General features: G+C 33.3%; 1 protein-coding gene across 1 annotated transcript; it reads right to left on the bottom strand.

Annotated features, from left to right (window-relative positions):
• Positions 1-2,688: 2,688 nt before the first annotated feature.
• On the bottom strand, positions 2,689-13,051 carry LOC122028792 (probable methionine--tRNA ligase). Its single transcript, XM_042587688.1, has 17 exons — positions 12,716-13,051; positions 12,488-12,632; positions 11,389-11,542; positions 11,120-11,275; positions 10,769-10,999; positions 10,337-10,480; positions 8,306-8,396; positions 6,916-7,022; positions 6,715-6,829; positions 5,838-5,956; positions 4,923-4,988; positions 4,698-4,826; positions 4,440-4,583; positions 4,212-4,332; positions 3,392-3,618; positions 3,214-3,315; positions 2,689-3,057 (listed from the first exon to the last, which is right to left on the bottom strand). Exons 1-17 carry the CDS (start codon positions 12,831-12,833, stop codon positions 2,827-2,829), a joined length of 2,400 nt encoding a protein of 799 aa, XP_042443622.1. The 5' UTR covers positions 12,834-13,051; the 3' UTR covers positions 2,689-2,826.
• Between the last annotated feature and the right edge of the window lie 21 nt (positions 13,052-13,072).

Below are 13,072 nucleotides of genomic sequence, written 5' to 3'. Positions count from 1 at the left end.
ATATCTATATATAATTTTATTTTTTAAATAAAATATCACATATTTTTATTTTTTATTTAGTTTTTATAATTTAAAATAAAATTTTTATTATAAAAAATTTTAGAGATATTTTTTTCCAAAGTATAAATATCAAAAGATATTTTTGGTAAAAAAATTTTGTTAATATCAGAATTGAGAAAAATCTTATTTTTCTAAAGTTTTTTCGATTCAGGATTGTATATTTCTTTTGTTGATGAATCAATATTTAGAAATCGTCAATTATCTAAATCAAATAATATTTCATTAATAATCTTAAATGAATAACTAAAGTTATTCAGGATAACTCACAACCAAATTACGTACTGTAAAGGATGTTTTAAAATCATATAGAAATGTATTATTTTTGAAAAGTCCGATTAATTCGATTAAAAACTGAATTAATCAATGTTTTGTCAGCTCATTTAGTTTGTTTTTTTTTTTTGAAAAGTTCGGTAAATTTAGTAAATTAAAAAAAAAATTATTTTGTTAAATTTGGTCAGTTTAATTTTAAACCGATTGTTCAATATCCGTCGAATTTGTTCCTCGGTCAGCATTCTCCTCTTCTCCCTCTCATCATGTCTGTAGATTTTTTTAGTCGTGTCGGTCAAGCTTGCATCATATAGGGGGCACGCCGAGTCCTTGGTTCAGCAAATGGAAGATGTATACTCAGGGAATGCAACCGTCTTACAATTGAACTGAAAACTACCAAAAAGTAGTTCGCCGAGATTCCACCTGCAACCAGGTCAATGCAATTGAACCGAAGACTACCAAAAAGCAGTTCACCCCACAACCAAGTCGATGTTGTTATCAGATTTGAAAGATTTTTGTCCATCGCCTTTGTATTTATTGTCGTAAAAGATGAATATGTTCATTCTCAGCGTTCCCGTCAATCCGTCCCAAGATCAATACGGAGGAGATAAATCACGAATGACTACTAACTTTTGAAATAATGACTAATACATAAGGGAGGTATTTAGCTCGACTTTGTCGAAATTCGAACCCCAGACCTAATTATGATAATACCTCTCATGTACTAACCAACTAGATCCATCTAAGGAAAATATGAGTATCTTCGTGGCTTTAAAGCCCGTAAGGCCGTAAGGGTAAATGACTATATCAAATAAATTAAATCTGCAATGGTGTTGCACTTTTCACCCCTTTTTTTATATTTTTTATATCTTAGTGGTATATTTTAATGAAGTTTCAATAGATTCGGTGATCTACTAGTTCAGTTATATATTTTTAGGAACATTCCTTAAATGGCAAATGGTAGAGTTCAAAAAAAAATTCACTACCCAAGTACAACTCAAGCAAGTAACAACCTACTAATTATGAAACTAATAAAAGTAACAAATCATGTGAAATTTGGAAAGCACACTTCTAGTTGTAATAAATACATGCTCCAACATTAACAATTTAACTAGTTGTAAAATTAATGTACCTTGTGGAGTTAAGGGGGAAAAAAAACTAATAGAAAGTCTTGTGTTGAGAAACCGCATTGAGCACAAACATTTTAAAGCCAGTTAAGAAGGCATCACGAGCTTTTTGTCGAACACTACAAAGAGACACTATAGATTTTCATTGAATTAGACTATCAAAAATGAATGTGTCATTTGATGATACAAGTACATCACTATAATTAGAGTCAATATTTTACCGCTACTCTTGTATGAACCAATTTCTTCATATAACCCTCTGAAAATTTGGACATGTGATTTGTTGATAGGGTAAATATAAATATCAAAAACATACCTATACAACATGAGTTAGTTATTTAAGGGGGAAAAGGCAACAAGCCTATAATTAGAAGAGGATCGAAAACAGAAATAATTTTAGGGAAAGAAAATAAAATCTATATGTTAATGACCTTAAAAAATAGAATAATTCGTTGTGAATTAAAAGTTTTATCCAGATATTTGCTTGCAAAATTATGCTTCTATTCATTTTTTTTTAAAAACTGTTGTCAAGTGGGTTTAAAATTAAACCGACCTAATCGATTTAATCAAAATAGAATAAATCAAAGAATTTTGAACTAACCGACCTTTCCAAAAAAAAAAACAAAGCAATAAACATCGGTTAATTTATTTTTCAATTGAATTAATCGAAATGATTTAATTAAATTAGGAATTTTAAAATATAAATCAAAATAAAAATTCAATTTTTAAAATAAATAAATAAATCAAACTTTTAATTCATTTAAAAGAACTTACCTTGTGAATAAAAAATAAACTCAAAAGGCATGTTCAGAAAAATTCTAATGAGCATTTTGAAAAAGAGTTCAGTTTGGAGGACATGGAGGAATTGTTCAGGAAAAATGAGAGGTTATCTTGCGAATTAAAAATAAACTCTAAAGGCATATTGTGAAAATGCCAATGGGCATTTTGAAAAAAAGTTCATTTTGATTTTTGAAGGACATAAAGAAATTGTCCGGGAAAAAGGATGCGGCGGCGATCACGGGAATTGAGATGGCACATATACCTGATGACGATTAGATTTGATGTCATTTGATCTTCAAATTCAGATGTCTCAAGATCAAGACGACGGTTCTATGCACCTGTTTACTTTCTTTATGCATTACACATAAAGTCAACTGGCCTTGCAAATCATTTTCAATGCAAATGAAATACAACTAAAATTTGCACTACACCTATACAGAAAAAACACACAATAGAAAAAAACTACTTGAAAAACACTCATATTATCAAACCACAGGTACATAAATTGGAAGTAATGTATAAATTAGTTGCAATGCCAATAGAAAAGTCAGAATCTTTGATAAGAATAGATGATAACAAAAAGGCAGATTGTCTACCTTATGGCTCCATTTGTGATAGACGAAACTTTACAAACACCAGCAGATGTTGTGAAAGGCACATCCTTATAACAGGCAACCAGCTCTGAATTAGACTGCAGATCAACCTGCAGCTTCTCCCAAACTTTGCTCTTGGCGTTTAAGACGCTGTCCGGTTCGCCTGAGTATCCCAGAAAGGTCACTCGTTCACCAACCTTGGCTGATGGTGGTGGATCAACTAACTCAACCTGGAAACAAAATGAATTCATTAGTCGTTCTTGATGAATGATCACATGTAAAGCTGATAATTTCCCAGGTAAACCAACCAATATTATAATACTAAAAAACTAACAGGTTAGTAAAAGCAAAGACTTGTAAGAATGGAGGCAGAGTTAACGACTTACCTTTGTGTGGTCATCGTTTGATGCAGCCAAGACCATTGCTTGTGACTTAATGCCCCTCATGGTTGCAGGCTTCAAGTTACAGAGGACACAAACCTTCCGATTCTGCACCAGTGATTTAGAGAACATGGGAAATTCACATCCAAATGGAAGAAAAATTGAAAAGGGAAGCAAAATAAACCTGCATTTCCTCCAGAGGAATATATTTCACGAGGCCACTAACAACTGTTCGATGGGATTCTTCACCGACATCAATTTCTTCAACATAGAGTGAATCTGCATCTGGGTGCTTCTGAACTTTGTTGATGAGGCCAACACGTATGTCAAGTCTTGAGACAGAAATTTCTGTTTCAGCAGACTTCGTTTTTGTACTGCCAGAAGGCTTGTTATGTTGTTTCTTAGAATTTCCTACAGCAGGTCACATGAGAAACTTATTGAGCTCTAGGATAAGCTTTAACTTCATTAAGCCGAGTTTTATTAATACTTCAAAACTTGGAAAACCATTTACATTAATACAACACTAAATCTAGTGTTCATCTCTTTCCTCCAAGATAACAAAACTTGAGTTGGGATTGACATTACATCAGGGAAAGTTACGAGAGATTTATTTCAGAACACAACCTAACCAATTAATACCCTAATCATAATGTCTAGAATCAAAGAGAATTTCAAAAAGAATCATTATAGGAACAACTAGTATTATTGCACTTCAGTGGTTTCTATTTCGCTAGTAGCATGCTTCAGCTACCTACAGACTACAGTCGTCAGCTTTTCTTTACTAGTTCAGATCGTGTTGTATGTTTCATCAGTAAAAAAGTATTACCAAATCCACATTCAAACATCAACATAACTCACTTGCAAAATAGAATCAGGCAGAGAAAGAGTGTACTCGAATATTTAAATCTCATTAAACAATGGTCATTTATTTTGAAAATGCAAATAATTATTAGAATTATGTTACTAGGAAAAAGACAAGTGATTTCATAAAAGATTTTCTCTACCTGTTATTTTTGTGTTTTTTAGTTGCTCAGCAACTTTATTTGCATCAGCTTCTGCTCTTACAAGTCTTTCAGCTTGACTACCAGCAAATTTCTCCCGCAGAGATTCCACATCCTCATCTTTCTGCATGAGTGAGCATAGGTTAATAACTCAGTTGGTAACAAATCAGTAACTTGTATACTTAACATCACAAAAAACAGTAGAGTAGCTATGCACATATTAATACAAACCAGTTCTTTGAAAAGTGGTTCAGGTTTCCCAATACGGTGCCCAGATGGCAGGAACTCCCAAGGTCTGCTTGCCTTCTCAGTTTCTCCTTTCTCATCAGAAAATGAGAGATTATGCTCTGGTGATAAATTAAGCTGCCTTAGAACCTATTTAATGCCAACATAGAACACATATTTGGTTGATATAAGCCAAACAAAATCCAAAATCAAAAGGTTCTTGCGTGTAGAAAGATAAGAATAGGTGGGTGTTTGGCGATTTACTTCGATAGAAAAGGAAGGCATGAATGGTTCCAGCAGGCATGCAAGAAGATAAACAAGTCCCACAGAGGTCCTCAATACAGTGGCACACAAAGAGGGATCTTCCTTGTAAAGTCTCCAGAATTGGCTCTCCTGTTTAACATAACAAAAATAATAATAAACGGTCAAGAAAGAATCAATAGAATTTGCAAGGATAATCTGTAGGAAAATCAAAACAAAGGGACGTACTTGTAAATAAAAATTTCCTTCACTTGATATGCTCATAGCAATCTTCAGACCTTGTTTCAGTTTAACCTGTATAGAACAGATCAATAAAGTAGTCATTGACATGAGGCACAAACCAAGGCTGAGTTTGGGAGCAAATTTCCAAGGTGCTTTTAGGTCTCACAGCAATTTGTGATGAAGATAAGGTATTTACTAAGTGCATGTTCAAAGTGCATTTTTCTTGATACACCATCTTGCCTGACTTATTTTTCACAAGCATGCGGAGTGGTTTGGGTAAGAAAATGTGAAATGGTTTGGCTGAGAAAACCATTTACCTAAAGAAATTTCTAGATTATTATGAAAATTAGTACAACATATAAAAGCTTATAATAATACATAAGGAAATAACAAGTATTTAATAGTAGTATAAAAATAACAATTACTAATTATGGGTAATTAAAGACAAAAAAACTAAATTATAAATTGCAGCCAATAAAATTAGGAATCCAATTTCTATAACAAAAAAATATTATTTTCTCGTAACCGAAAATAATATATTGAATTTGAATTTTGAGTTGATGATAAATATCAATAATGGAATAATTTAGAAATGAATAATAAAATTATTAATCATGTGATCAAGTATTTTACTCTAAAGAAATTTACAATCGCAGCTACATGCATTTTAATTTAATGTTTAATTATAATAATCATATATTACATGAAAAATTGTACTGAAATGCACATCGTGAAAAAAATATTTTGCAGAGAAATTATGAAAGACGCCACAAAGATGCAATTTTTAGTGGCCTTTGGCTTAAACTGCTTTTTCTAAATGCAAATGCAAACGAAACTATCCCAAACAGCACTAGAGTAAATGATGTTTATCTTTAAATGCTTTCAGCATCCAATTGAAAACCAAGCTTGAAAATCAATCACCTTTTCCATTGCATCCAGATATTGTTCAATCAATTTACCAACTTTTTCTCCTAAATCTTTCGTTAGTGGATGTGACTGAGCATGAGGAGCATCTGGAATGATTGAATCATATCCTGCTCCTGCACAAGGACCAAGAAAGTTGAATTCATTAGTTCAGGTTTAGACCAACAATGCAGACAAGGTAATATTACTGAACTGTCAACAGGAAAATAGCGATTTTCATAATTGAAAACAGTAAGACATCTATCATATATAGTGTGAAAAGTCAATTAGCAAATTTGATAGATATTTGCATGAAAAGGGAAGCACTGTGTTTTGGTTGAATAGCTGCATGACACATAAATGCTCATAAAGATGAATTAGGATGATTTTAAACATATAAATTGAACATAAGAAAATGGATAAGTATAACATCAAGATTTTACCTGACAAGAAATTTGGCAGGAGATAGGAAGATCCAGAAAAATATAACATACTGTTTTCCATTAGATTAATGTCAACTAGAGAACTGTAATTGTTCACTGTTCGAGTGGATTTTGACATTTCTTAAAGCCTAATATCAGGTTATAGAAAGAAAAACCAGTAGTCAACCAAGCTCAAGGGCAAAAGCCTTCTTTAGGACAAAAACTCTAATGTATTTTGCTGTGCCTACTAGCCAACTGCCTATATATCAGGATCCAAGATTCAACAAGAGAAAATCTTAGATTATAAGCAAAACCTTGTCACTTTAGTCTAATATATTAACTTCAAATTACCACTTGGAAATTGAAGATTCATAAGTATCCAATTCAGACAACATGATCAGATAAAACAAAACTAATTGCAAAAATTAAGGGACTGCAAGTATAATATTTCAAAGAAATTCATAATGACTAACCTTCTGGTTTGGCAATAAAACTTAAAACTCTATTAACAAAATTGCCTAAGTTATTCAGCAACTCTGAATTCAGCTTAGACTGCAAGTCTGCCCATGTGAACAATGTATCTGAAGCCTAATTCACAGAAAGAAGTCAGAACTATAGCAAAATGTAATTTTCACTGACGTTGATTGGAAAAAATTAGACTTGTTAAAAAGCACCTCAGGTCTATTTGTCAGCAAATAATATCTCCACACTTCAGTTGGAATATTTGTATCCTTTGCATCATTACCAAAAACTCCTATTCCCTTACTTTTAGAAAATTTTCCTGCCACAAGGAAGAAAAACAAAAGAGGGATTTAAGACCTTCACAGTTCTTGAGCATATCAACCAACAAGATACATGCAAAAAGTCAAATATCTGTCAGAATTTCATATCATGGTGAAGAACAAGGAACGCCCAGATTTAGTTCAGTTGTGCCTGATAGAATCAGATAGGTAAGTTATTTCAAGGTTGCATTTATTTAAATATTATTGGTTGTTTTGTATAGAATTGAAGTGCAGGAATCAGTTACAGTAATTAGTTTAGTTGGAAGCTGATTATCTAGATAGCAAAGAATTCATGTCAAGTTGTATGGTTTGGTTTGTATCAAACAAGCAAATCCTACAACTAAAAAGACTCTCATATTCCCTCTAAGAGGATATATTATGTTCTCTCCTCGTGGATGATTGTTGGTATATGACAATTGGTAATGGGGTTCACATGGGTGACTCCCTTAAATTCCTCAAAGCATGCATACAAAGGTATACTGCCTACTAGTCAAAAAATGACCAACAGACAAACATTTCAACTTAAAAGAAAATCTATACTAAAAGTTAAAATTTTATTTAATAATTAATCAGCATTTTTAAAATTGAGCACCATACAACAATTCTAGTTGGAGACCAAAACTCCCAGCACATGAGATTTTAAACCTTTTGTTATGTTATTATCTAACTTGATTCTACATGAACCATGTAATTACCCAAACGTACTTATGTGGGTAATGCTGGAATATTTTTCTTATAGAGCCTTCACAAAGAGTTTTTAATAAAGGAGCACTGACTCAGTTTTCTCTCTGAAAAGTAGGTCTTTCTAGGATTTCTACACTAAATATTTCAAAGAAATTTTAAATATAAAATTATTATGTTTGCATTAAAATAAAAAAGACGATTTAATATTTTAGTATTTATATTTAATAGTTAAATTAATGTATTTTTATTGGTTTGTGCAAAATGCAGGTATGTGCAAAAGAATGGTTTGCGACTCTAATGAAGTGGAGCTTCAGTTATGACAAGAAGCTTACTCAGTGGAGCTTTATTTGTAGTTGTATACAACTCAGGCACACGGACGGTTAATATAAAATTGAACAACAGATTAACAAATATCTAAACTCTATAAGATGCCAAATCATCTTGTAACTGTGTAATTAAATGAGAAACTCAAACTAGTGTCCTCACAAAGAATTCAAGTCAAAATAACAATATACAGAAACATTTATTTTAACAAAGGCAATTATGAGAAATATCTTCAGTTAAATAAATGATGACTAAAAAGGCTGGGCAATAGTACCTGCTTCATAATTTAGATACTCTGTGACACTTATGGTCTTCATCATGGTCCACCTTTCACCAGTTCCAAGTAGTGTAGAAGGAAACATCACCTGAAATGCAACAGGAATTTGATAATTTCAAAAGGCATTTTTGAAGGTTAAAAGAGAAAAAGACATGCACTTCCAGGGAATCAATGTTTTATTTATGGGCATCAAATACACATTAATCAGGTGTGTGTGTGTGTCTATATATATATATAAGACATCATCATTCTGACCATTAACCTCAATAAACCAAGCCAACTATGAGAATTATGCTATCAAAGTCACCCAAATAGTTCGGTAAGGCCTAATGCATGCACTTTCGCTTCAGATATGTTTGGGATGTGATATGGTATTACATCTCCTTTACCCAGACATAGAATTAGAATAAAGACCAACTAAATCCGCATAATGACTTCCATCTGCCGGGGCATGTACTGAGCTATCCCTGCAAGAGTGGAGTCTATCTAACCAAGATATAAATAGATTATGTTAAAGATACAAATTAATTAATCACATAATGGTCTCAAGGTATGAATACTGTAATCATTTAAATGCTTAAGATCATATACATAATAGGATTCATTTGGTATTCCTATGGATGTCTATCACTGAACTAAAATAATTTTTGTATACATTGTTAAATTATAATAAAAGATAATAGGACTGTATAGAATTATATGTATATTAATAAAGCCACATGCAAAAAAATGCATGTAGTCTCTGTCTCTTTTGTAGCTAGCCATCTCCATCATTGATGATGGTGGTGTGGCCTCCTCGTAATGCTTCTCTCCCCTACCATTTGTCCCCTGTGCCTGCCACCTTCCCTCCCTCTCTGCCTCCGATGCAGCATCCTTCCAGCCGTCATCACATCCGCAGCAGCACCAGTGTGTTTTATTTTTAATTATTCTTAATTTTTTAAATTACAGGAGGGGTTGTTATAGATTTTTTAAAAATATTCTTTTTAGATCCAATTGCAACTCCCATATTAGATCTTAAACTTGTGGATTGTGATTGAGTGTATCCAAATCTTATTTGGATATGCATTTTACAATGTCCCATTTTCTTGTGAAAAGCTAACGATCAAACAGTTTGTTCAGTCAATTTTCATTTGTTCTCCTTTGTTGCTTGAAATTGAAAAAAAAAAAACACCTGCTCCATGATCTAGCACGTGAGAAAGTGAATATGAAAATTATATCTTGGGGCCAAATTTCTTGGCCATCCTGCATGAGGGCAAGAGATTTACCGTAGAATAGGTTCATTCACATCCAGTTCAATTCCTCCAATTCAATCTCAGTTTAATAATTGGGATTATTGATCCAACAAATTAATACAAATATATATGGGGTGCCAGCCAAACCACCATATTAAAATAAAGGTTGCAAAAACACTTATGAGTGAATTAGCAAGACATTAAAAGTTGTTTAATTTAAATAAAGTGCAAAGGATTTGAATGGCAATGACTAAGTGTGTGATCATTATTATGACGGCAAAAAAATTCAACATAGATTCTTGTTGCATCTTTGTTTTTAATAACTGCTATGTGATAGCAATACACTAAATTTTATGGATTTCTTCTCAACAAGTATTTAGATAATACCATAATGGAATAATTAATTTTAAATATTTTTATAATAAATGCATCATGGCATATGTGATATGTAGCGATCTAACCTAATGTCAGTAACATATATTGATGTAACATCAATATTCACTGAATGCAAAAAAATACCAAACAATTGTGATAACCATTGGCATTCAGCTAGTAGCCAATGATAATGAGCTCCGTGTCATCAATACGGAAAAATCCCTATTCTTAACCAACCAATTCTGCATCTAATTAAATAGCTAAAAATTTATTTTAAATCACAAGAAATACTTGGGAGTATAGTTCAAATCATGTTATATGTTACCTGGCACAGGAAATGTGAATATGCAAATGTAATACAAAAATTACAGTGATTGCCAAAATTATTGCATTAACTAAAAGCACTGAGAATTTATCTTACTGTGTGAAATGGCACATTATCCTTTCCCATGAATTGAAACAGCTCAACATTTTCAGGATTCTTCCACCATTTCTCCCACTCTGGAGTGTAGCATGCAGTTATAGAGATATAGCCAATTGGAGCATCAAACCACACATAAAACACCTGCATGAAAATGTAGCAAAAATACTCAACTAAGAAAATCTGGTGGAAATATAAAGAGTAAAATTGTTCACCCACAATGATAGTGGACGCTATAAAAATTAAGTCATGTGTATGAAGATTCATGTAGGAATGTAGCCTTATTTTATATATAGAGCTCAGTGCAGGGATAAAATTCAAGTAGCCATCCCCAAATAGATAAGATAAATTAGATGATGAGTTTATGAAGATGCAACACATTCATAGTTCTAATAACAACAAGAACCTGCCAAAAGAAAGTACTTTCTTCACCTTATCTTTGTACTTGTCATGTGGCACAGGAACTCCCCATTTAAGATCCCTTGTAATGCAACGCGGTTTTAAACCTTCTTTGAGCCATGCATTTGTAGTATGGATAGCATTTTGGCTCCAAGATCCAGCCACTGATGTAACATTAATATATTCTTCCAACTTTTCTCTAAGCAAGGGTAACTCCAGGAACAAATGATTAGTATCGCGTACATGAGGAGTGTTGTGGCATGTCTGATATGACAATAACTAAAATTCAGGTTTGCAGTAATACAAATTTCAGATTCCATAGGATGATTGATAGGAATCTGATGAAACCAAGAGTTAAAATTGAATTATAGAAAAAGATATCACCTTGCATTTTGGATCTCTCAGTTCAGTTGGATTCAATAGTTTCCCACAATTTTCACATTGATCACCTCGTGCCGATTCATAGTTGCAGTTCAATGTGGGGCATGTACCCTCAACAAGACGATCCGCCAAGAAGCGTTGGCATGTATCACAATATAACTGTGCAGTGCTCTCAAAATGTGATGTATTTTTTTTTAAAAAAACAAAAAGAAACAACCACATGAAGGAATAACTTGCCATTCAAGTACTTTAATTGCAATTCATAAGCATACCTGTTGCATGATGTTTTCTGAGAGCCAGTTATTATCCATAAGTTTCTGGAAAATTGCTTGGCACACTTCCGTCTGCTGAGGAGTGGATGTACGTCCAAACTCATCAAAGCTTATATCAAACCACTTGTATACTTCCCTATGAATTGCGTGATACCTAGAAAATGCAGAAAAAATAGAAGACAGGAAGTGCTAGTTTAGGACATAGCTACTAAACCTCTTTCATTCACATTGCTTATCATTGTAAAACAAAGATAAAATCTTTGTAGTGGGCAATGGAATTTTATTTACAGGAAGAAGCAATGGACAGGCACAAAATGAAGAACAAGAAATACTTGAACACAATCCAACAAGATGTTAAGGTTATAGGTATTTATGCAAATATATTTAACCATATATGTGTATCAGCCAATCAGATGCTTAATGTAATGCTATACAGTCTCAACACAAGTAGTAATTGGATACATTAAATCTGTAAACAAGTCAAGCTTCAAGAGTCATTTACCTTTTAATTTATCAAGCATTTGAACTACTAAGCTATTTAATTTAACCTATCAGTTAAATAAGTTCTTAAATGAATAAATGTGACATATCTAATAATTATTTAGCTTCAATTGATTCTTCCTGAAATGATAATGAACAAATTGCAGTCAGTTTGTGGTGGCAATGTTCAGTGCACACAGCCGCACCTAACTTTTCAAAGGAGAAATCTTTACACGAGTATAACCTATCCTGAAACATATAATGATCTATCAAGTGCTCTCGCTTGAAATTTTCTTTTTCCACACATGGCATAATTATTATGAGATTGCATAAATCAACTCATGTGCAGTGTATCCAAAATCAGAATATCCTGGAGTTGAACTGACACTTACTGTTGTCTTTAGAATTTAGACAACTGTTTTGCTTATAACTAACAGATATTTAAGAATCCAAATTACCCAATAAAAAGAAGGCATTATAATGGTAATACTTTATAAGAGGAAAGCAGGAACAGAGCAGGACCCGCGCACAAATGCAAATTAGCATATATAAAAGATAAAATGATCTAAAACTTAACTTCATAATCTCAAAGTCAATAAATACATCACATTTAACTCACTTGTCACATATCTCCTTCGGAGAACATTTCTCCTCCATAGCTTTCGTCTCCGTAGCCGTCCCATACTCATCTGTTCCACACATATATATAGTGTTGTACCCCCTGAGACGGCAATATCTGGCAAATACATCCGCGCTCAAAACGCCTTCATCGAACGGAAAAAAGCAGTCAACTTTCTATCTTCAATCCATAAGAACGAAGAAAGTTAGATTATATGAAGCAGGTTACATCCGATGATGTTGCCGAGGTGTGGAACGTTGTTAACGTAGGGCAAAGCGCTGGTGATGAGGATGTTCCGGCGTCCTGGAACAGGGAGCTTGGGAGTCTTCTTATCAGAGGACGCCATGGGGCGCTTCGATCTGGGACGAGATTTGGATCGAGTAAGTTGCAGCCGCAGGGAGCTTCGACGAGGATCGACTGATCCTGATTATTCACCGCACCAAATTGGCTTAGGGTTTATCAATCGCCGCACGAGAGCAGACGGGGAGGCGCCGACGCAATTTATAGTCAGTAGCGAAAACTAAAAACCCTAACGACTGCTGCACGATTTCGGTTAGAAAGCTTTGGCCGAGAAGTTAATCCACT

Source organism: Zingiber officinale, chromosome 10B (genome assembly GCF_018446385.1).
Source record: "Zingiber officinale cultivar Zhangliang chromosome 10B, Zo_v1.1, whole genome shotgun sequence".
In the NCBI taxonomy this organism is placed as follows: Eukaryota; Viridiplantae; Streptophyta; class Magnoliopsida; order Zingiberales; family Zingiberaceae; genus Zingiber; species Zingiber officinale.
The sequence above is the reverse complement of the archived record's forward strand: the minus strand, read 5'-3'. Positions and strand labels throughout refer to the sequence as shown.